At 49.0% G+C, this 21,259-nt stretch overlaps 2 protein-coding genes across 10 annotated transcripts in view; one reads left to right on the forward strand and one right to left on the reverse strand.

Moving 5' to 3' along the window:
- VTCN1 (V-set domain containing T cell activation inhibitor 1) lies at positions 1–19,861 on the forward strand. 5 transcript variants are annotated; one of them, XM_049824712.1, is made up of 7 exons: positions 1–90; positions 6,205–6,269; positions 7,797–7,908; positions 7,994–8,144; positions 9,290–9,568; positions 10,275–10,436; positions 11,152–11,752. In XM_049824712.1, exons 1-6 carry the CDS (start codon positions 73–75, stop codon positions 10,394–10,396), a joined length of 747 nt encoding a protein of 248 aa, XP_049680669.1. In that variant the 5' UTR covers positions 1–72; the 3' UTR covers positions 10,397–10,436; positions 11,152–11,752. The 5 variants fall into 5 exon arrangements, with proteins under 5 accessions (XP_049680669.1, XP_049680668.1, XP_049680667.1 ...); XM_049824711.1 differs by having other exon boundaries at positions 7,797–8,144; XM_049824710.1 differs by lacking the exons at positions 1–90; positions 6,205–6,269; positions 11,152–11,752 and adding an exon at positions 19,786–19,861 and having other exon boundaries at positions 7,682–8,144.
- CTC1 (CST telomere replication complex component 1) overlaps positions 12,470–21,259 on the reverse strand; it is an 18,082-nt gene continuing 9,292 nt past the window's right edge. For 2 of the 5 annotated variants that reach the window (XM_049824669.1, XM_049824670.1), the window contains 16 exons: positions 20,720–20,894; positions 20,435–20,635; positions 20,073–20,199; positions 19,757–19,871; positions 18,956–19,418; positions 18,557–18,646; positions 18,124–18,267; positions 17,769–17,839; positions 16,881–16,990; positions 16,375–16,540; positions 16,037–16,123; positions 15,793–15,952; positions 15,263–15,327; positions 14,836–14,998; positions 14,565–14,691; positions 12,470–13,652 (listed from right to left, as the gene is read on the reverse strand). In XM_049824669.1, coding sequence (XP_049680626.1) covers positions 13,474–13,652; positions 14,565–14,691; positions 14,836–14,998; positions 15,263–15,327; positions 15,793–15,952; positions 16,037–16,123; positions 16,375–16,540; positions 16,881–16,990; positions 17,769–17,839; positions 18,124–18,267; positions 18,557–18,646; positions 18,956–19,418; positions 19,757–19,871; positions 20,073–20,199; positions 20,435–20,635; positions 20,720–20,894 — 2,443 coding nt within the window. In that variant the 3' untranslated portion in view covers positions 12,470–13,473. Of the gene's footprint in view, positions 13,653–14,564; positions 14,692–14,835; positions 14,999–15,262; positions 15,328–15,792; positions 15,953–16,036; positions 16,124–16,374; positions 16,541–16,880; positions 16,991–17,768; positions 17,840–18,123; positions 18,268–18,556; positions 18,647–18,955; positions 19,419–19,756; positions 19,872–20,072; positions 20,200–20,434; positions 20,636–20,719; positions 20,895–21,259 lie in introns of those variants that run through there. The other 3 variants (XM_049824671.1, XM_049824672.1, XM_049824673.1) reach the window with 3 other exon arrangements.

Genomic DNA, 21,259 nt, shown 5'->3' on the forward strand with positions numbered 1-21,259 from the left:
TCTCATCAGTGGAAGGTGGTAGGACACGGGAGGAGGTTCAACAGAAGTTGTGACATATAACTTCATCCTAGCATGATGAGGCTGGAAGTGGTGAGTCCTGAGTGCCAAGTGCCTTGCAATAGTTTGCTGACTTTGGTGCCTGTACAAGAGCTACAGCCCCTTCCAGCACCCTCCCTGCCATCTAGAAAAGTCTGTTATTTGTCATGCACCACATCTGGCTATGTTCATTCCTTGTGGAGGTGAACTGGCTTTTTTGGAGTAGAACTGTAATCCAAAAGACTAAGCATACACTTCTGAAATCTTTCACATGCACAGTTAGAAGGCTGCTGTGCCCCTCAGGGCACCGTATGTCCTCCTGCAGCTAGTTTGGTCATCATGGACCAGTATTAATTGGTCTTGATTTTAACCTCTGATTGTTGCAGAGAAAGTAATTTGGTTTTTCTTAGGTGCTGGACTGTTCCCAGTTCCTCTGGGCATCCTCAGTTCTGCAAGGGAAAGCGGTTCACTCCCACTAACCATCCAAACTTGCTGGAGATGGCTCTGGACTGTCAAAAATTCCTCTTTTCCCATCCTCCCTAGAACAGTCCAGACGTAGATGACAGGATGCACAGGTTCCCCTTCAGGAGATTGAACAAGGTGGTGCAAGCTGCCTTCCTTTTTCTGCAGTTTTGCAAACTCTCTCCCTTCTCAGCCTCTTAAGCACAAGAGCTACTTCTCCTGCCCCCAGCCCCGAGTGAGACCAAGCACAGAGGGAAAGGCTTGCAGGGTCTGTGCCGGTTTCTTCCCTTTATGTGCTCTGATGTCCACCATAGTGGCAGACCTGCGAGCAGCAGGAGCTGGCCTCGGGAAGGAGAAGTAGTTTGGACTGGAGGAGTTTAGTGGAAGAAAACAGCAGTCAGAAAAGAGGCCACTGCTGAACCTGTGTGGCTCTGACGGCACCGCTGAGCCTGGAGGAGCCTCTTAGCACAGCACAGAGAGGCAGGGGAAGATGCACATTGCGAATGGGGCCAGGAAGGGGACCCGCAGGTGGAACCACTCTGCCCAGTGCCAACAGCATGATTGGAGATTTTAACAAGGAGACCTGAGCTAGTCCTGGATATAGTGAAACCCATCAGTGATGGGTAAGCTGTGGATCTACATGGGAGACTGCTTCACTCTGACCCCGGCATTAGCTGGCTACCAAACCATGAGCTGTGTTATTTTTTGTTTTAAATCAGACATGTTTCTTTAATGGATGGTGTAGGTCTCTCCTGTTGCCCCAGTGACTAACCAGGCCTCCCTGCTTTTGACTGCCCTGGTGAGGGGAGCAGAGATGCTCACTGCTTCCTCGTTCCTGAGAGTTCACTGCTTGGGCTCACCACTCCTTAGCCGAGTTCAGTTATTTAAGCAAGACAGCCTGGGAGGATATATCATGCGAAGGACAGGGGCTGTGCTGAACAGTGTGGGACCTTCAGGCACCTGGTGTTTGGCTTGTCTTCGTAGGTGCCGTGACCATGGCATCCCAAGGCCAGGTCATTTTCTGGAGGTATGGTATTATCTGCATCTGCTTTGAGAGAGGGGAGGGAGGGAGCTGCCTTTTCCGGACTCCTTGGCTGTATCGCCCTGCTGCCAGGAGCTTTCAAGACAGCAGTTCTTTGCAGCTTAACTCTATACTGCATTCACCAAAGCTACTTAAATACCGGTACAGCTTCTTTTATACAATCAGTAAGGCCATGTAGCTGTCAGACACCCATGTGCAGGTCATTGACTGTAGCCAGGATGGAGATGCACGTCCTAGAAACTGTGCATGGTTAGAATACGCTGCCTCAGGTTTGTATTCTGTGGTAGGTCAGGGTATCAATGGCTCGAAAAAGGCTCTGTGTTCCTGCTGTTATAGGTGGGGTATCAATGGCTTGAGGAAGGCTCCCTGTTCCTTCTGCTGGCCCTTAGACAGTCACTTATGTTTCCGTCACAACAGCATGCTGTGGGGAGAAAGGCAGAAGCTGTCCTACAGCAAGTTTTCTTGCTGCGTAGGTCAGGAGTAAGAGCTGGGAAGATGTGCAAGTTGGTTTGTACCTCTTGTTTCAATGACCCTGTTTCCTTTGGAGCTATTGACCAAGTCCCGGTGAATTACAGTCAGAAAAAAAAGTATCGTGGGGAAAGCCATAAAAATATCTACCTCGTATCCTTATCTTCTGATTACTTGAAAATAACATCCACCTGATGGGTAAAGTGGCAAACTTGCTTCAGCCTCTGATGAATGTGGGCCGACTAAACCTGACTGCTTGAACAGAGCCACCAACAAGCTGCGTCTCTTCATCCCAGGTGTGGGCTTTTCCAGGGTGGATGGAGGCAGAGGCTGCAGAGGTGTGTGAGACATCCCTGCTTGCATTTATTCTGTCAAAAAGGTTTCAGCTATCATGTGTATCCGCCCCACCAGAGCTGAACAGCAGTGGGGAGAAGGACAGTCTACATGTGAACAGAAGAGACCTCTCACACGTGAGCTGTGCTCCAGCTTTCTCACATGGAGCATCAAGGAAGAACTAAATAGTAATATTATCGGCACGGAAGTGAGATCACTAGTAGGTATAATGTAACATGGTGTAAATATTTGCCAGGCATCATATTCCTCATGCGTCTGGAATGCATGTAATAACTAGCTCTGTTATTCTCAAGAGGCAGCCCAGCTGGCTTTTGTCAGGGAAATGCAATATCTGATGGGTGTGAAAAAATGCACGCCTACCCCTTGCTGCTCCGAGAACTATCCTCCAGCTCTGCCGGCACCTCTGCCTGCCCCGGGCGACTGCGTGCAGTCAGATGGCAGCAGGTTATTGGAAGCAGCAAGCTTCTTCAAGGACACTGGCCTCTTCAGGCTGATCTTGAAATATAGAAATAGCCCAGAGAGAGGAGTGAATTTTCCAGGAAGCTTCAGAGGAGCAGTGGCAGGTTTCTATTGATTTCAGGAAAAAAACAAAACAAAATAAAAAAAACCCTCTAAAACTCTAACACTGGGAAAAGTTGAGCTCTGCAGTCATTAACTGCTCATTGGAACGGAAACCCCTTCCTTTTGGGTTACTCCTGCCATGCTATTTCTTTTCCACAGTAAGCTTTGATATAAGGAGGAAGGCAGGGGACCTTCAATCTCTTAATCTTCCAGGTTTTTTGATTCTCTCACCTCTAAGCCCATTCTCGAGGGAAAGCTTACTCTGAGCAGAGCTAGAGATTGGGAGGATTAAGCCCCTGCCGCCTGTCACAGCGGGGCTGCGAGCCTCTCTCTGCCCCTGGGCTGTGCTCAGCAGCATTCAGGCTGGGAATGAATGAATTTCATGCCAAATTCCATTTGGCTGAGCACGAACGGAACCATGGAAAAGAGGATATGCACGGAACGGCATCCCACAGGCTGCCAAAACGACGCCGGGAACCGAAAGTGGCATCAGGGCTCCGACTTGTGCAGCCCCAGATGTCTGCATCAGTCTGTTTCCAAGCCTCTGAAACACTGGGAGTACGAGGAGTGCTGATGCACAGAAAATTGCTGTTTGCTTGAACTGCTGGACTAGACTGTTGTGAAACACAGCTACCATCAGCATGCGGTCAGGTTGCCAGCTTCCTCTTGTTTGTCCTGCGCCCCAGATCTACTTAATACGCACGGGGGGCTTGCAGGCAAATATTTTTAAGGTCTTTTGTGAGTCTTGGATCTTCCAGTTTCTGCAGAGGAAACTCCAAAGAGCCTGATTTCCCCTTGTCCCTGGCAAGGGGTGTTGAAATGGGCAGTGGCATCCATGTACCCAGAATTGCCATTCCCCTCCCCGTAACAAACAAGCGGCTTTTTTCCGTCAGTCCTGCTGCTGTCTTGAACCAGGGGTGGGAAGCATCTCTGGATGCAAAGTTAGCAAGGCTTTGTGGCTTTGGGGACACGTGGCACCAGTGGGGGACAAAAGCATTGGCGCTGGCCCGTTTGTGTGTGTTTGTGAGCGAGGTGAGGATGATTTTTCTCAGCAGAGTGCTCGGGCAGAGGTGGTGATTTTAAGCTAGCAGGGTGAAGGCGAGCCACAGCTGCTGTGCGACAGCACGGCACGGCTGCTGCTTGCTCCATGCTTCCCAGGCGTGAGAGCTGAGGCTGGTCATGGCAACCTTGGCTGAGTTTATAGCAACGATGTCACGCTGGGATCAGCTCCGTAGAAATTGGTGGAGCTCCTCAAAGGGATAGATGTTATTCAGCATACGCGAGAGGCTTGGTATCTACCCCAGAATAGGAAAGCACAGGGTTGTCCCCCGGTGAGCCTGGCCGAGACCCTGCCTGAGCCCCGTGGGACATGACAAATCTTTACTGGGAGCTGTCACGCTGTGGGATCCACATGAACCAACAAACAAAGTCCCCATCCCACAGGTCCACAGGGGAAGTGGTGGCTGGTGATGGGTCCCCAGCTGCCCAGTGCCCACGGCTGGAGGATATCCACCGCTTTCCTCCTCTATAGGGTCAGCTGTGACCGCAGCTGCAGGGCACTGGGAAGGGGGTAGGTGGAGAACTGTTGTCCACCCTGGTCATGAGTGAAAGCTGGTGAGAACAGGGGGGAAGCGAAATATGTGACACCTCCCAGCTCTGAGGGCAGCTAGGCAGGGAGGGCTTGGTATGGATGTGAATGTATATATGGACTCATATGAACCTTTATATGGACTTACTGCATACTTGTGGTGAAACACACAGGTCTGATCCCTTCTGAGCATGCTGGCAAGTGCAGACAGAGCTTCCTCGGACCACGTTCTACTGGCTTTAAGGATGATGATGGAAGGGAGGTGGCAGGAGGGCAAGCAAGCCTCCTGCAACATCTCCCCTCCTCTCCATCCCCAATTTCAACTCATCTTCCCATTCTCCCTTCCCTGCTGCTCTCTGCAAGAGGGTCTTCTTCACATGGTGCAACTCCCTAGAGCTCCGTACCAGCCCTGTGATCATGGCATTTGCAGTGATTGAGGCACGATTGTGCAAATGACTGGTGCAGGCACACATTAACGGGGGGAGGAGTTTGCAGTTGTACGGACACCAAAGAGCGCTCGTGTGGGAGGCTGCCCGATGTTTTGGGAAAGAGCATGCTGCAAGTTGACAGATGCTGCTGAAGCGGAACAGCTATTTTTGTGTGGGTGGAAGGGCCGTGACATCTTGGAGCCTGGTCCTGCCTGGGGATGAGATGGGAAGCAGCAGCTCAAGAGTTTCTGTTTTACAACAGAGCAAAACAAGCCCTGGGCTGGCAGCCCTGGTTGCTGGTGCGGAGTGGCCACTGTTGGTGCCCATGCCTCCCGCAACACAGCTCCCTCCAGCGCCCTGCCGGGCTTGGGAATGGGGTAAAGTCCCTGTGAGGACCTCCTGCAGCTCTCTGGACTTCTCCTCTGACATTCCTGAGCAAAGCTGAGCCCAGCACTCCCGTGAGAGTGTCAGGCATGAGCACAGGAGCTGCTCGCCCCAGGATGTACCTGTGGGTTTTTGTGGGGAGCTGCTTCAGGGCTTGCTCTGGTGGGGAGCCAAGGTCATTGCCACAATCCCCCAGTCCACATGAAAACGTGCCCAGAACCATGTGTGACAGCTCCACTGACTGCGGTGGGAGCCTCCCCCCGGCCATACTTATGGGTTTGTCCAAGCCAGGGCTGTGCCGGAGATGGGTTGTGGTCAGCAAGGCTTGAGCTGTGCTGCTCTGTGTGGTTTGGCAAGTGGTCCTCTCCTCCTCAGTCTCTTGTTCAACAGCCCCTCATCCATCTGCGCGTGGAGCATCCCAAATCTGACCAAGCTCACAAACCTGGCCCTGTTTTCAGCCCCCTCCTGCCCACTGTCTGGCTCATACTGGGTGTCTCCTGGGGTCAGGGGCCTGTCTCAGTGGTCTGCTTGCCTCCCTGGGTAACTGGTCCCTCCCAAGAACCAGCAGGGACTGCCCTGCTCGCTTACGCCCCGGGGGATGCAGAGAGGAGCATCCTCCACTGGGACCCGCTGCCTCCTCCCAAAGGCAAAGCCTTTCCTCCCGTCACACGGTCCTTCACCTTTGAAGACAAGTGTTCACCCGAATGTTTGTCACTGCTGTGGTCGTGTGTTTCACCGGTCCACCCTGCTCTAGGTCTGCGGCTTTTACCCGCCTCGACCTCTCCTTCCTGCTGGCAGCTCTGCAGACATGCAGCGTAGGCGTAGGGTGTGAAGGAGGTGGGCTGTGCGGTAATGTTGTCCTTTCTGTTTTCCCCAAATAGCATGACTACGGTCATTATCATCCTGGCTGCGGTGATTGCCCTGATCATCGGGTTTGGTGTCTCAGGTATGTGACTGCTCAGATTTTTCTTGCTGTTACCAGAGGGGCAATGAACTTCTGCCCTGCCTCTACCTCCGTGTCTCCATCCCATGCATGGGCTGACGTGTGATCTTGTGTGGAAGTGCCATCTGAAGCCCTTTAACAAAGGCTCACTTTTTATAGATTTTATGTACCAGACGGCTGAATGAAGACTGCACAGGTGACTTCATTTCTGGCCTTTCTCAACAAGGTATCACTCCATGGCATTAAACCACAAGCTGTGCTCTCCTTGGAGACTGTAAGCTCTTGTTGGTTTTAAATAATGCAGAGGTTTACACACACACACACACACACACACTCACACACACATGTGCTCAGAGTGGATTAGATGACACCAGCACTTGGCATTCAGAGCTGAGTGAGGATATCTGTGTTGGCTCTTAATTTCTGCAAAAACTTGTCGGCGGGCTGGCCCCAGGCTGCAGCAGTGGCTGTGCACGTGTGAGCCCTGTGGGGCAGCTCCATTTTGCCCCAGGAAGTGAGTTCCTGATCTATGCTTTCACAGCAGAAATTAAGACCTTTTTTTTTTTGAGTTTTGTTTTCTTTTTATTTTTTATTTTTTTTTTAGTTATCTGGTGTGTTACCAACCAGAATGTTCAACTCCACCTATTGCTCCATGGGTAGCCAGCTGAGGCAAGGGGTCGATAAGTGTAGCACAGCCTGTGCTGCTGGAGATGTAGTGCTGCATTAGCTGAAATTTCCTTGGGCTTGGAGCTCTAAACCTACACATACAGAAAGTCCTGCACATACCGTGCTCCTTCTCCCAGATAGGAGGAGACAGCATTTATTGCAAAGTCAGACAGCATCTGCCAGGATGGGGCACATTCCCCTGCTCCCTCAGAGACAACAAAAATGCATCACTTTGGTGTTGCCCAAAACACAGCCTCCTCAGCGCATGCTGAGTGAGGACGTGTAGGGAAGGGCTGTACGGAAAAGCGGAGCCGGCTCCAGGAAGGTGTTAATTCTCAAGCTCACTGGTTAGGATTTGACTTGAGAAGCGATCTGTGTTCCCAGGGAAGGGAAATGCTGACTTTTCTTAAATGAAAGAAAACTGTTTGGATTCCAGTAAGAGTGAAAGAGCAGCCTTTTATTTCTCTGCCAGCATTACGCCTTGCAATCATGTTTATATTGCACAAAGGGAGGTCCTGACTAAGAAAAGACTCAAAAATCACACTCTTCTGGCAGCAGAGAGAAAAAATCCCTGATACGTATTAGCAAGCAAGAAAACACCACATGAATTCTTCTCAAACAGATAAGAGGAGCTAGTTTTTGAACCACGCTGCCCGCTGAAGAAAAGCTCCTGTGCTTTGTTTTGGTATATAAGCCATGGGAGCTGACCTCTGCTAGCAGCACTGGTAGCTGCTACTGGTGTCCTTGCAATGTGCTGGTGCCTGTTCAGCCTCGGGGTTGGTCCATGGCAGCCGCAGGGCGGTCTGGCCTTTCTCCGTGCTCATTGTCTCACCTTTCTCACGCCTCCTTGCTTTCCCCTTGCAGGAAAACGTTCCATCAGCGTGACAACGCTGACTTCTCCTGGGAACATCGGCCAGCGCGGCATCCTGGGCTGCACTTTCGAGCCCGACATCCGGATGGGGAGCATAGCGATCCGGTGGGCCAAGGCGGGAGTAGCCGGGCTGGTACATGAGTTTAGAGGTGGGAAGGACCACTTGCAAGAGCAAGACGCATCGTTTCAGGGCCGCACGGCGGTGTTCGCGGACCAAGTGATTGGTGGCAATGCTTCCCTGGAGCTGAGGGATGTGCAGCTCTCCGATGCCGGCACTTACCGGTGCTCCGTCACCACGGCCAGAGGGAGCGGAGTGGCGATGCTGCGGTACAGGACAGGAGGTGAGGGGTATGAGGAAGAAAATCCTGCTGCAAAACGCAGGCTAAGGTGACTTGGTCGGACCTACCTGCAGTTACGCTGATGCTAGAGGCTGTGCGAGCGGCACCCACTCCTCCAGCAGCCAATGTCAAGTCCTGCAGCCCTGAGTAGAACTGGGGTATTTTTGGCTTTTCCAGAGGTGTTTATGGCCTCACCCGCTCTTTCCACATCCTTGTTCCAGAAAAGATGATTATTTTAATGCTCTCAGTTGCCTCTTTTCTTCTATTTACCACATGTAGTCTACCAGCTACTTAAGTGACCACAAAGACCCCCCTGAGAATGGGAGTAGCTAATTGATCTTATAAAGATCCAGATTTTATACCTGTTTGCAACAGGCTTTAAATGCCTCATTTAATCCAGGGGCGTTGGCATAAATCCTACAGCGCAGGTGACACCTTAGTCTGCCCTCAGCCTCAGCAGGTACAGATGGAGCTTCCCTTGGCTGCAGCCCCATTTAGCATCAGAGTCACATCGCGAAGCCATAGGTGTTGGTCAGGCGCCCTTCTCAGTCAGCGGAGATGGTGAGTCACCTTCCCCTTCCCCCAGCCTCTGATAACAGCAATCATTTTCGGCATGCCTCTCCCTGCCCAGAATAGCAAGTGCCTCCTGTTCAGTCCCTAGCCTCCACCAGAGGCGAGCGGAGCTGTGCCAGCTGCAGTTCCTTCCCCGGGGAAGCCGGGCAATTCGGTAGACACGGGCAGTCTCACGCCAGCCACAACCTGAGCCCGGTCTCCCCTGGGAGCCAGGATGTCCAGAAGCTCTTGGCAAAGGCTTAGTTTACGAGCCCAGGACTCAGCTCGTAACTGAAGCAGAATCACTTAAAGACGCTAAAGCTGTGCCATGATCTCAGCAGATCTTGTCACACCAGACCGCCTTATCCTAGGAGTTTTTAGATCCCCTGTAGTCATCCTGCTGCAGCCCAAGCTGTACAGACCTCCCTCTGAGCCCCTGCGTTTGGTTTGACTACTCGTGGTGCTGCGATGCTAAGCAGCAAGTACCCTAGAAATACCTGGGACTGACCAGCAGCTGCAGTTGCATGTTTCGTGCCCAGTTCCTAGACATTTCCCTCTTTTTTTTTTGACTCTCTCTCTGTTTTTCCCTCCCAAAGCCTTCAGCACCCCCAGGGTGCACGTGGAGAACAGCAGCAGCGGGGACATGTTGCAGTGCGAAGCACCGCGCTGGTTCCCTCGACCCGCCGTGCACTGGACAGCCTACAGCGACGCCGGGGGGTACCTACCTCACGTTGCCAACACCAGCTACAAGCTGAACGCTGAAAACATCACTCTGAAAGTGGTTTCCTTTCTGCACAACGTTACTGCTAACGCCACCTACACCTGCGTGATTGAAAACAACATTGCTAAGGCTACAGGCAACATCAAAGTGACAGGTAGAGTTTACCACCACCCAGAGACCACAGGTGCGGGGGAAGAAGAGACCCTGTGTGGGTCGGGGGGGGTTCCTGCAGCATTGCCTCCCCTGTGTCAGTGAGCAGTTTCAGTCAAGGAAGGGACCGAAATCCATGGTTAATCCAAGCCTCTCCCTTTGTCCCTGGGATGAAGAAAAGGGTCTATGTTTGGTCCTGCTATTTCAGATGGTTTTTATGGTAAGGATTGCTCCCTCAGCACGGGGACAGAACTGCCAGGGAATGGGAAGGAAGGAAGGAAGGACACATTTCAGAAGAACGTTTTCCTTTGAATGTTAACCGAAAGCAAACCAACCAACCAAAAATGCTAACTTTTGACACTTTAGCCAGTTCAGCTTAGTGTACCTTTTGTGTACCAAACCAGCAGGCTCCTTTAGCTGCTACTAATGACAAGCTCTCTGACTCCAGCCCACCTCTTTTATTTAAAAGGCCACCTTATTCACAGGAAAGCAAACTTTCCAAAAAGCCTGGATATCTTCTCCTGTTCTACGTGAGAAGGGTCATAGCCTTTCTACAGTGAGGGCTTTGTAGCAGTGGGTGTCCAGCACAAGAAGCAGGGTCTATCTTTGTCAATATTGAGAAAAATGGGGAGGAATAAATATACACACTCATTTTGCCTTCCCTGCTGTGTTCCCCATTCTGGTAGCCTCTCACTATTCTTCTGCTACAGATTTCAGCATTACAAGAGGGACCAACTTGCAGCTGGTGAACCTGAACGCAGAGTCAGTGTCCTCCTCCCTTCCAGCCTGTCACTGGGTGCTTCTGCTTCCCCTGTATCTGCTGTCGATCTAAAGCCTCTACAAAACAATCAGAAACACTGCTGGACCTGGAGGTAAGCTTGAAAAGGGAAACTCATAGGCATATATGCTTGGTATATGTAGACCCTCTTGCTGAGTTTGATTAGAGCAGCAGATCTATCCCAAGCCTGCAAGAATGGGTGGACGTGTCTTTCCCCTATGCCCACCTTCCTCCCCTCCAGGTTTAGGTGGGACGCACGGCTTGTCCCTCCCACAGGCTCCCTGGTAGCTTCTCCCATGGCTTTCTGCAACCTTAGAGATTCTTCTCTTACACCATCAACTGCCATCTCTTACTTGTCCCCTCACTCTCTTTTCCTTCCCTCCTCAATCATCTCTCTGACCCAAAAGACAGACAGCTTTCTTGCTTGCTGCTCTGTGCACCCTCTGAACCTCGGCTACAGTTCAGGGCTGCAAGGCAGTGTGGGCTTTTTCCTCTTCCTCCCGATGAGGCTTGTTGCAGTACAAGCCTTGCTTGCACCCACTTTACTCCGACAAGCCCACTAAGCAGTGCAGCATCTTCAGGAAATAGTACCTACTACAGACACCTTGAACGGGGCTAGAGGGAGCTGTCAGCCTGAGCAGTCCCACCTAGACCTGGACTAAGGAGGGCTGCGGACAGTCAAAGCACAGGACAACCGCCTTTAGTATTCATCAGCTTTGGCTTTGGGTGGCAGGCTCTAGAGGTAAACCGGCGATGAAGTGGAGAGCTACAACAGTTCAGCTAAAAGGAAAATCTCTCTTTCCATGCAGAACAGTTACTACAGCTTCCCTGACGGTGTTTCATGCTTTCCTCCCTCTTGGGCTGAGAACTTTAAGAGCTCCTCCCAGTTCCACAGCATGTAGCAGCACAAACGTGAAGCCAGCTGATTTCTCTCTTGTATTGTTATCTCTTACCCACACCGACAACAGGATACTTTGTTTGGCTTCAGAGAGTGAGGAATGCGATAAGGAGAGTTCCATAAATAAAGGAAAAACTCTGATCACAGGAACAAGATGTGTTCTCTTGTCTGAAGTAATCCAGTGACCAGAACTCTGATCATGGGCAGAAGCTCAGAGACAAACAGGAAAAGGGTTTCCTGCAGTATACCCGAGTATACCTGGTCCTTCAAACTCAGAGTACTAAAAGCAAGCAAATCTTAATTCCCCCCAAACTTATTTGATTCGTCTGTCTCATGTCTTGTGATTCTCTGAATGTACTAATAAAACTGTAAATGAGAGAGCCAGTTAATCTATTCAGTCTTCTCAAAAGACTATCATTAAACTTCCCTTCTGAAAAAGATGTTGTGAATGGCAAAACACTGATGGATTAGAAAAAAAGCCAACAGGCTTGGAATAAGTGTTGGGTCTTCAACCTGGCAAAGGTAAACAGCCTGTATGAGGATTGATGATTGCATTTGTAATGTGAAATAAAAGAACAACAGGTGAGTAATAAGTGTGGCAGCAGAGAGAACAATAACATACATAATGAGGAGGAAAAGAGGGAGACTAGTAAGATACTACCCGGAAGTTCAAATTCAGAAGTAAAAACAGTTATTAAACTTAGTTACAACTACAAAGACAAATTTGCCTTTTTGGTTTCTAAGTAAGTCTCTGTTATCTGGCACTTCCTATCTATTTCTGTAGCACTGTCTGTTACTATGTTATTCATATTACAGGACTACTTTCAGTTGCACTTTTAAATCAGATTTGGATCTCTTAATTTACATCACTTACAGTCAACATTTTCTTCAGGCTGAGAGGGGGTTTTTTTGTTTGCTTTTTTTTTTTGGTTTTGTTTTCTTTTCTTTGGGGAGGTTGAGGGGCGAGCTTCAGCAAAATCGTTACCATTTCACAGAAAGCACCTAGGGAAAAAAACCCGTGACAGCAAAACATGTGTAGACCTTTGCTTTAGGCTGTTTTGGAAACCTTCTTCAGGAGGGAGTCTCACAACTTTGTTGAATGGTGGCATCTGTCAGGTCTTCTGCCACTCATGCTTTGGCCTTAGAAGTGGCCAGCAGGCCTTGAGAAGGAAAATACCTTTATACATGCTCAATAAATCCACCACCTGAAGTTTAATATAAGGCTCAAACTAAGAGTGAAAGGGGAAGGCAGGGGGAAACACTGAACAAACAAAACCCAAAACAGTAGCGGTTCAAATACGCTGTCTGCAACAGAATAAGGCAGGGACGTAACTGCATGTGGAACGTAGTAACCTACAGCACAAGATGAAGGATCTGGATATTATTTTCCCAAAAGCAAGTACAGAACACTTGGTCATCGCTGCAAGCAGACAGGAGAGGAATCTCTTCATAGGGTGATCTCCCACGTGTTGTATTGGTTAGTCTGCTACGCCACCATGGATACTGGCACGTGGCATTGCAGTCATCCCCTTCCTAATCAGGAACAGATGGGCAAGCCTATAGCATGTTGCGAGTTTGTATCACAGCTCACTGCCTTCCTCTTGCTACTAGCCCCATGTAATGTTTGGGCCACTGTTTAAGCTGCAAAACAATGCCCATATAGTCCCGTGATTTAGTACTATGATTTAGTTTCCCAACAGTAACTTATTCGCTTCCCTTCTCTTCTTGGAGGAAGGAAATGCTTTAAAAACATGATCTTAATAATTTCAATTGGGTTAAGAAGACTATCCCTTGTGGTGACTGTACAGTTTCGCAAAATGATCTGCAAAATGCCTGGTTCTGGCTCATAAACCAAGGATCTACTTTCTGCCTCATTCCCCATATAGGAAGTAAACCCTAATACTAAAATAGATACGGTATTATTAAAACTGTATTTTAATAGCTTTATTTAGTAGATACTATCACATAAAATACACATCTGTGTATGTCGTAGGCCCAAAGAAACTGCTATCACATAGGAAGTACTGAATATCTCTCTTCCAAAAAAACAGCCCAGTATTGCTGGTGGCAATGGTCCAGAACAACCATTCAGGAATTCCACAAGTCACAGCAGCTTCTTGATTGCACCTTTCACCCTGTGCTCACAGGCTCATGCTCCTACTGGAAAGGGGATTAAAAAAATCTCCCACTCCCAGTAGGTAATTCCATAACTCCTCTCCAACTGGGACAGAGGTTAAGCAGTGGCTTCCACTTGGCAGTGACTAGACGTCCTCCTAATCCTCTCGCTGTTCAGATAGCTTAAGGCGTCTTGTTCCACTTCTTCCACATTCAGGCACAGCAGGTTCAGCCGAGGTCCCACTTGTGACACAAACTCCACTTCACCGCACCAAAAATTTCTCAGCTGCGGTGGAGCTGAAGGGGAAAGACACAACTTGTAACAGCTCAGTACAGGGCTCCCACTCTGTTCTAGCAGACAGCTGTAGAAGTTTCTGGGGGAGGGAAGGCCTTGCAGCAGCTGCTTGGCAATTGCTAAACCTCAAAAGACAGCACGATTAATGAATCCAGGATGTAAGCAGATGAATGCGTTTGGCCAGCATCCCTCCAATTAGGAGGAAACAAACATTCTACACTGTGCAACGCTGTGAACTATGTGCTGCTCACATAGCTGATGAAGTGAGCTTTGTGTCTTCTATCACTACCACCAGCCTGGTCTTACAGACAAGAGTTACATGAGAGCCAAAAGATAACGTCTCCACAGCAGAGCACCCTCTGGTGAGCTTAGCAAATCAACCCCTGCAGCAGCTGGACTCATACTCAAGCACTAGTGTTAGTGCAAGCAGCTAAGAATAACGTCCCCTTAACACAGCAGCTGCAGAGTTGTGGCAGCATGAGCACAGACATCAGCACCTACGAATTCAAAACTCCTCAGCACTTTAAATTCTGTGGCCATGATGAGGATTTCCAGGCCTAGTCTTGACTCTACCTGCTGTCCTGTCTAAAGTCAAAACCCACTTGATTTGAGAGGTCTGCACAGTAACTCTGGCTGGCCAGAATCCCATTCCTATCCAAGGACTGAGAACCTTGCTCTAAAACAGCTCTATGCTTCTGTGTAAGTAGAAAATATATAATATTGTAGGTAGTGACTTTTATAATATTATTTCTGTATTTTTGTAACATCTTAGCTCTATACTACAGAATTCACAATTCCATGGAAATCCTCCAAAGAGCCTGCTTTGTGGGCAGCTCTCCTTCCCTAGCCTGGCGAGACGGCTCCTCCCTTCCTTCCCACGCTAAATATTACAAAAGCCAACAGTACTGTCTTACCAGGCTGCAGAATCTTCGAGGGCTTCCTGTTTAGGCTGAAATCCAGCAGGATAGGGCGACAGATGAGAGGACTCCTGCACAGGCTCCTTAGGTAGCAAGCAAGGAGATCCTCAGGTTCCTCTACACACTGACAAAGGAAAGGGTATGTTGCCAGTGAACGTGCGCAGTAGGGAGGCAGGGAGCCACTGGAACACCCACACCAAAGGGAAACCCAGTCTGGCTGAGGCTCAAGCCCAGCATGCTGCAATCGCTACTGGAATAACCCACTCACCCCCGTGCCAGTAGCTTCCCCATGCTCAATGGACACTCTGCCCCTGCTCTGCACAGAGTTCTGCAGAGCTTCCCACTCGAGAAGGCTCAGGCCCAGCATTGCTGCCACATGCTGGTTCCTGCACACCACCAAAGCTTCACCCGTTCCATCCTCCACCAGCACCCTATGGAGACAGCAGGCAGAATAAGATGCAGAGGGAGATCAGGACAATGCCTGGCTCCCTCACAAGACTCATGTCCCAGAAAACGGATCTCAGTAAAAAGAGAGAGAGAGGTTTGTTCGCATCTGGGAAGACATAACAACTCTAACTTCTGTCTTTGCTATTCTGTCCACATCCCACCCTTGATCTGATTTTCCCCTCCCCTCTGTGGTGTAATTTGTTCCCTCCTACACACCTCTTCCCATACCCCATCTCTACAGTGCTTACCATGCACTGGCTTGCCTCACTCCTGTGCGTGATGGACATGGTGGATTGTGTCGGGTGCACCTCCCCTGAAGAAAGAGTAAAGCTACAGCTGTGTATGGGTGGGTATAAGAGAGAGAAGGGGAAGGGCCACTGCTTCTTTTAACCCTCCCCTAATTAAGTACACAAAGGATTAAAGAACTGCACTGCATTTCCAGTGAGTGTCTTGGGAAAAAGTTTGTATGGAGAGAAAAATTACCTGCTGCAAGGTGCTGAACCCCAACAGCAGTGAACATGGGAAAAGCAGAGCATTAACAGAGTAGGATTCTCCCCACCAATGTCCTCACTTCACCCCCAGTCCTAGCTGCCAGCCTGCCTGGTATTAGATACATACTTCTAATTGGTTGTCACTTTGGCCCCTTTCTAATATGCAAGTCCTTTTCAGACACTGTAAAAAGAGGGTTTGGAATTTCTTCTACATGGTAGCAAAGGATGTGTCAGTGTAGGAAATCTGCAAGGCTCCTCACAAATTATCTCTGTGGAAGCCTGAATACCTCTTTGAAGATGCTGCTGCAAAGTGAGCAAACCCATTGCAGGGACAGAGTCAGTACGCAGGACAGGTGACATAAAATCCGTGACTGGGGCAGGTTTTGCAGGTGAGGTTGCAAGCTGGATAGAAACACTAGTGAGGGAGAGGAGGCTTCTCCTGCAGGCCTAGAAGAAATAGGAATGTGAGAAGCTTGGTACATAGAAACCTTTCTTGGGACACTGTAACGTGGGAACAGACTCTGGACTCACCTGGAAGGAAAAGGTAGGTGAGAAGCTGGCAGAGATATGATGCTCACGCAGCTGGAGGCAATGTATGTGCAATAAACATTATGGAATCTGCAATATGAAAGAGTAGATGTCAGAAAGAGCTCGTAGAAACCAAACCGCTCAGTCTTTTTGGGATGTCTGGGCTGATCTTCATCTGTAACACGGTAGGAAAATAATCTGCAGGAAGGGATTGGGAGACACAAGGGTATGGACAAGGGATAAGGAAAGTCCATACAAGAGGAGAGATTAAGAGCTGGTTTCAAAGGCAGTAAGAGAGTTCAGAGATGTGGCCTAGATCGGGGCTCTAAAGACAGGGGTACCTTGAGATTTTGCGTTCCAAGTTCTGGAAGAGGATCTTGGCTCCAGGTAGCAAACCCCAGAGATGCTGCAGATAGGTGGCAGCAATGTAAACGTCCACCACAACAGGGGAGCCTGGAGCAACTGAGACGCTGAGCTTCACGCTGTGACCACTGGCTAGCAGGCTCCCTGAGGAGGAACAGAACCACATGCACCATGAGCTCACTCGCACACAGGTAGCATAGTCTGTCACTGAGCTGACCTGCTAGAGGTGTTTTCCCTCCCATCACAATGAGGCTATCACTGTTCCACCTCACAGATATTCCAGGTACGGTATTCCCATTGCCATCCCCAGCACACATGCAGGGTACAGTTTCCCAGCCATCTGACATGCAATGGGATGCAACATCCTAGCCTACTTCCACTGTTCTCCGATACAGGAGCACAGTTAGCCAAGTGCACTGTCTCTCTGAAGCAGAAGGAAGCAAGAATCAACCTGTTGTTACCTTACAGGCTGTCACAATCTTACCCTTCTGCTTTTGAAGGCTGACAGTCACAGATGGCTTCTCATTCTTGGGAGAGGCACACAAGGTCCTCTCCATTATCTCACCAGAGAAAGAAACAAGGGAACCTGTGAAACTGAGAGCAGACCAGGATTTCTGTCCAGCCTGAAGACAAAGGGAGCAGTAGGCCTGACTTCAAGATTGCCACAGATGACAGGGTGAGGTGGAGTGCTGTTGCTTGAGCCTGGTTTCAGGGGAACCTGCCCTTGAGCACCTGAGCTACTGGATTGAGGGGAGCTTGCTGCAGCCTACCCCACCCAGGGACAAGAGGCCCCTTTAACTGACTTTCTGCTTCTTCAGGCTCAGCAGTGAAGAAGAAAAAGGGAGAGGTATTACAGCCTTCCTATCTGCTTAACTCCTAATTGTTTTTCTTAATTAGGTGAGGAAGCCAAGCAAAAACCCAGTTTACCATAAGGCACTGGTGAAGATTTCAGCGTGCGTGCATATCACCCCGGATTAAACATGCTTTGAACAGAAAAGCTTCTAACCCTCGTATTTGTTTGAGCAAGTTACGCTAAAACAATCAAAAAACAACAAAAACCGTCACACATTCAGCCTCATTTCCCTGCTGTGCCTGTTTCCACTTCTGATAGGAATTTAGCAGAGACCTTTGGGACCTAGTCCACACCAAACTTTTTCTGGACACCATTTTGCAGTCTTGTCACCTGCAATCCCTTTAGTTTTGAGAAACAGGATGAGGGCAGTCTGGACTACTTGAACACAGAAGATTTCCAAACCATATTCCTAGGGTGGATAATTCATTGCTGTTTAATGTAGTACTGTCTCCAATAAAGATGAACACAGACCCATTCCCTAAGACACGGTCACATGTCATTTGGGGCAGTCCAACATACCTGCTGCTAAGTACTTCTGGAATGGAGGAAATTCTCTGGTCCGTGCCTGTCTGCACCGACATGGCTGCCAGCTATAAGTGCGGGAGACACAGCCTCAGATGGATTGCAGTTTATAGCTATCCCCAGCCAGAGCAGTAAAGACAAGCTCTTAAAGACAAGTACATTAGGCAACTGATGCTTCCTTCCCAGATTAATTCTGAGGCAGGAAAATGTGAAGTCCAGCAGCAGCCTCTGATGGCGCTTAGAGCAGAACAGTCTCATCAACGAGACATTCTGTATCAATAATTTTCTGAAGTAGTTCTGAAGAGATCTACAAGTGGCCTGTGAAAGCCCAGAGCAATAAGGCACTGCATACCTGGCGCTCAGTCAGACAGGAGATCCATGTCTCGTGCTGTAAGTGCCAGGTATCTTGGACAGGCAGGCACAGGGGGCAGGATGACCTGCTCAGTAACTTTGCTGGCACAGGTGGAAAACAGAGCTTGTCAAACACTTCCAAGTCCTGAGAGAAGAGCGATAAGGCAAGAAAGAACAGTATTAAAGGAAGGAGATGAAAGCTATATAGGAAAAAAAGGGCCACTGAAGAACAATGGTTTAAAGAAAAAAAAATAATCCACTGAACTCAGAGCACCGTGAATTTTAACCGAACACAGAACTGAAGCAGTTCCTTGGCAAGACAGATGGGAATTCCAAACCTCGAAAAGACCTTAGTCACCCTCTGACTCCTCAACTCCCACATGCAGTTCAGCAAAAGTCTCCAAGAGGAAACAGCAAGACAACCTCTCTCTTACCGAACAGCAGGGCACAATGAAGCGATACAGCCCATCCAGGTGCAGAAAAGGAAACCATCGTAGAGACTTCCTCATAAAGAGCAGTAATGCCTGGCGGGGGAAGGGAGGAGAGGGAGAGAAAAGGTGATGAGAAGAGTTAGGAAAAAGATAGGAAATGAAAAATACAGCAAGAAGAGAGCAAGCCGAGCAGAGAATGTCTCGATTGAGAAGTAAGGTGAGGAGATGGAACTCCCTTGGGTAGGCACAAGGAAGTTGCCTGCATAAACATACATCTGTACCCAACACAAAAATCACTTTCCCGCTGATTAGGAATCTAGATACTTAATTATCACACAGGCTCCCTGAGGAGCCAGCTCCCAGCCTTATCAAACCACACCCCAAAGTTGCCTCCCGCCTCACTTCTTGCCGTGTCACGCTCTCTTCTCCATTGCAGCCGCTCTCCTCCAGCTCCGGTAGATTCCCAGTTTCTCTGGGGTGGCTCCAGAGCTGAGGTCTGCCCAGCCACAGCACTGTGGCTTGGAAACTGCGCTGCAGCTCCCGTCCTTCTCCAACTTTTTCTCCGGGTAGTTGGTAATTGCGTAACATAAGACCCTCTTTCTGGGTAACCAAGAATAGGCGAGATACACAGCTGGTTCTTCTAGTGCTGCTCTGGCCCCCCTGACAGTTCTCATCTCTGTGAGTATCTGGCTTGGGATCCTCCAGTTTCAGCATTTTTGCCTCTGGGGCTTCCAGCTCAGATGTCAAGCTGCTGTCATCCTTCTTCCTCAAAGAGGAGCTGTTTTGACTCCTAAGGCATTTCTGGATTTGTCCTTCAGCAGCGTGGAGAACCTGAACATCCTCAAAGTAGAACTGCACATAGACACTGAAATGACAAATGATAGCAGTGAAACTCCCTGTTCCTGACAGGTGGCTGTCCAAAACAAGCCGTTATCTGGGAAAAGCACTTCTGGTGACTGCCCTGCAGGTATTCAGCAGGAGCAGCGGGAAAGTGTGAGGTAGAGGGCAGCTACCAGGCTGGGTGTATGCTGAACAAAATGGAGATGGGTTTGTTGCTGATAAAGATCTCCTTTTCTCCAAATAGCAAAAGACAGTTGCTTTGGCATTGAAATACTATGCTGATAAGCAGCTTCACCATAGTCTAAAATAATTGTGGAACTGGAGTGTAATGATTTTACTTGTGTCCTGAATAAAGGGACTTACCTGGTTTTTTTCTCCCTTACATGCTCCAGGTTTTCCAGGTGCTCCCAGGAAGGAAAATCAGTCTGAAGGAATCTCTCCACTATGAGCTGGTAGTTTTCCACCTGCAAGAGCGACCCTGGAAACACATCAGAGAAAGGAGCTGAGCTAGTAAAAAGAGAACATAAAAACAGCAAGCTCAATTTCCTCATTTTAAAGTCACAAGGCCAGGCAGTGACAGTTCAGCATCTCCATACCAAGTCTCCTCTTCCTTGTTTTGGAGCTGGATGGCAGAACAGCAAAAGCTCAGCACTCTCCAATTTAGCTTAGTGGGACATACCTAGGAGAGCTGTATGGGTGAAGGGGCTACCATCCTTACGGGCTATCACACAAGGAAGAGTGCTGCTCTTGTCCTGCAGCTGGAGGGAATTGCTCCTGGAGGAGACTCTCAGCACACCCAGTAGTATCTGCAACAGAAAGGAAGCTGCAAAGAGCATCAAACACTTCCCGTCTTTGAAGGCCATAAATCAAAGCGCGCGTAGCGGCAGCCCGAATTCAGCCTGCATTCAACATACCACAGCTGAGAAAAGCTGTGTCATTCCCTAAAAGGAGGAACAGGCATGCATCAGACAGGGTGCTGGAAAGCATGGGGAGAACCGGGAACTCTCAAGGCACAGACAGTAAAGGGAATAAGGCACTTACCAGTCGGGGCTGGAAACTTCCTGGTGAGACTGTGTAGTAGGACCAGGTCAGTCTGCGATTCAGCTCCTGGGTGCCCATGTGCTGTGCCTCCAAAGGGGAGAGCAGCTGTGATGGACTGAAGCCTTCCCAGCTCTTCTGTTCTGCCACATGACAAACTGTAGACAGAGATGGGGCCTGGCATGGGGGGTTCAGGGTCATATACTAAGAAAAAAGAAAGAAAGAATGAACCAGCTGAGTTTCTTCCCATCAGACAAACAGGAAACAGCCCACAGAGCATCTAGTCACCTTCTGCAGGGGACACTGGTGTACTTTTGCTAGAATTTCATTATAAATATCTCTTGCTTCCTCTCTGTCTGGCACCACAGCTTGCAGAAGAGGGACAACGAATTTCTCAGCAGCTCCAGTGTTTTGGTGCGTAGACCTAAGCAATGGTCGATGGCGCCCAAAGAAACAAGAAAACCTGAAAAAAATTATGACAGAAGCATTAGCAGTCCTTACTTTTTAGTGAGTTTTGCATGCAAGTCATGGATTCTTTCTGCTTGTTATAAGTGAATATGCTGCGTAGGACAAGAACTAAGGAGAGCACAAAAAGAACATGAAATTATTAAAAAAGGGAACATTTAAGGGCAATGCACATTTATGTGAGGCAAGCAGACAAGGAATAGGAAAATACACAGAAATGGACAGACTGGCAAAATCTTGAAACTCAAGTGGACAAAAAACCCGAACCACACGAAAATAATCTCCCTCTAACTCACAGAAATGGATCTCCATGCATTTTGGCTAAGCTTGATATGATTACTCATGTTAGGTATACTTGGCTTT

This window comes from Accipiter gentilis, chromosome 21, assembly GCF_929443795.1.
Source record: "Accipiter gentilis chromosome 21, bAccGen1.1, whole genome shotgun sequence".
NCBI lineage: Eukaryota > Metazoa > Chordata > Aves > Accipitriformes > Accipitridae > Astur > Astur gentilis.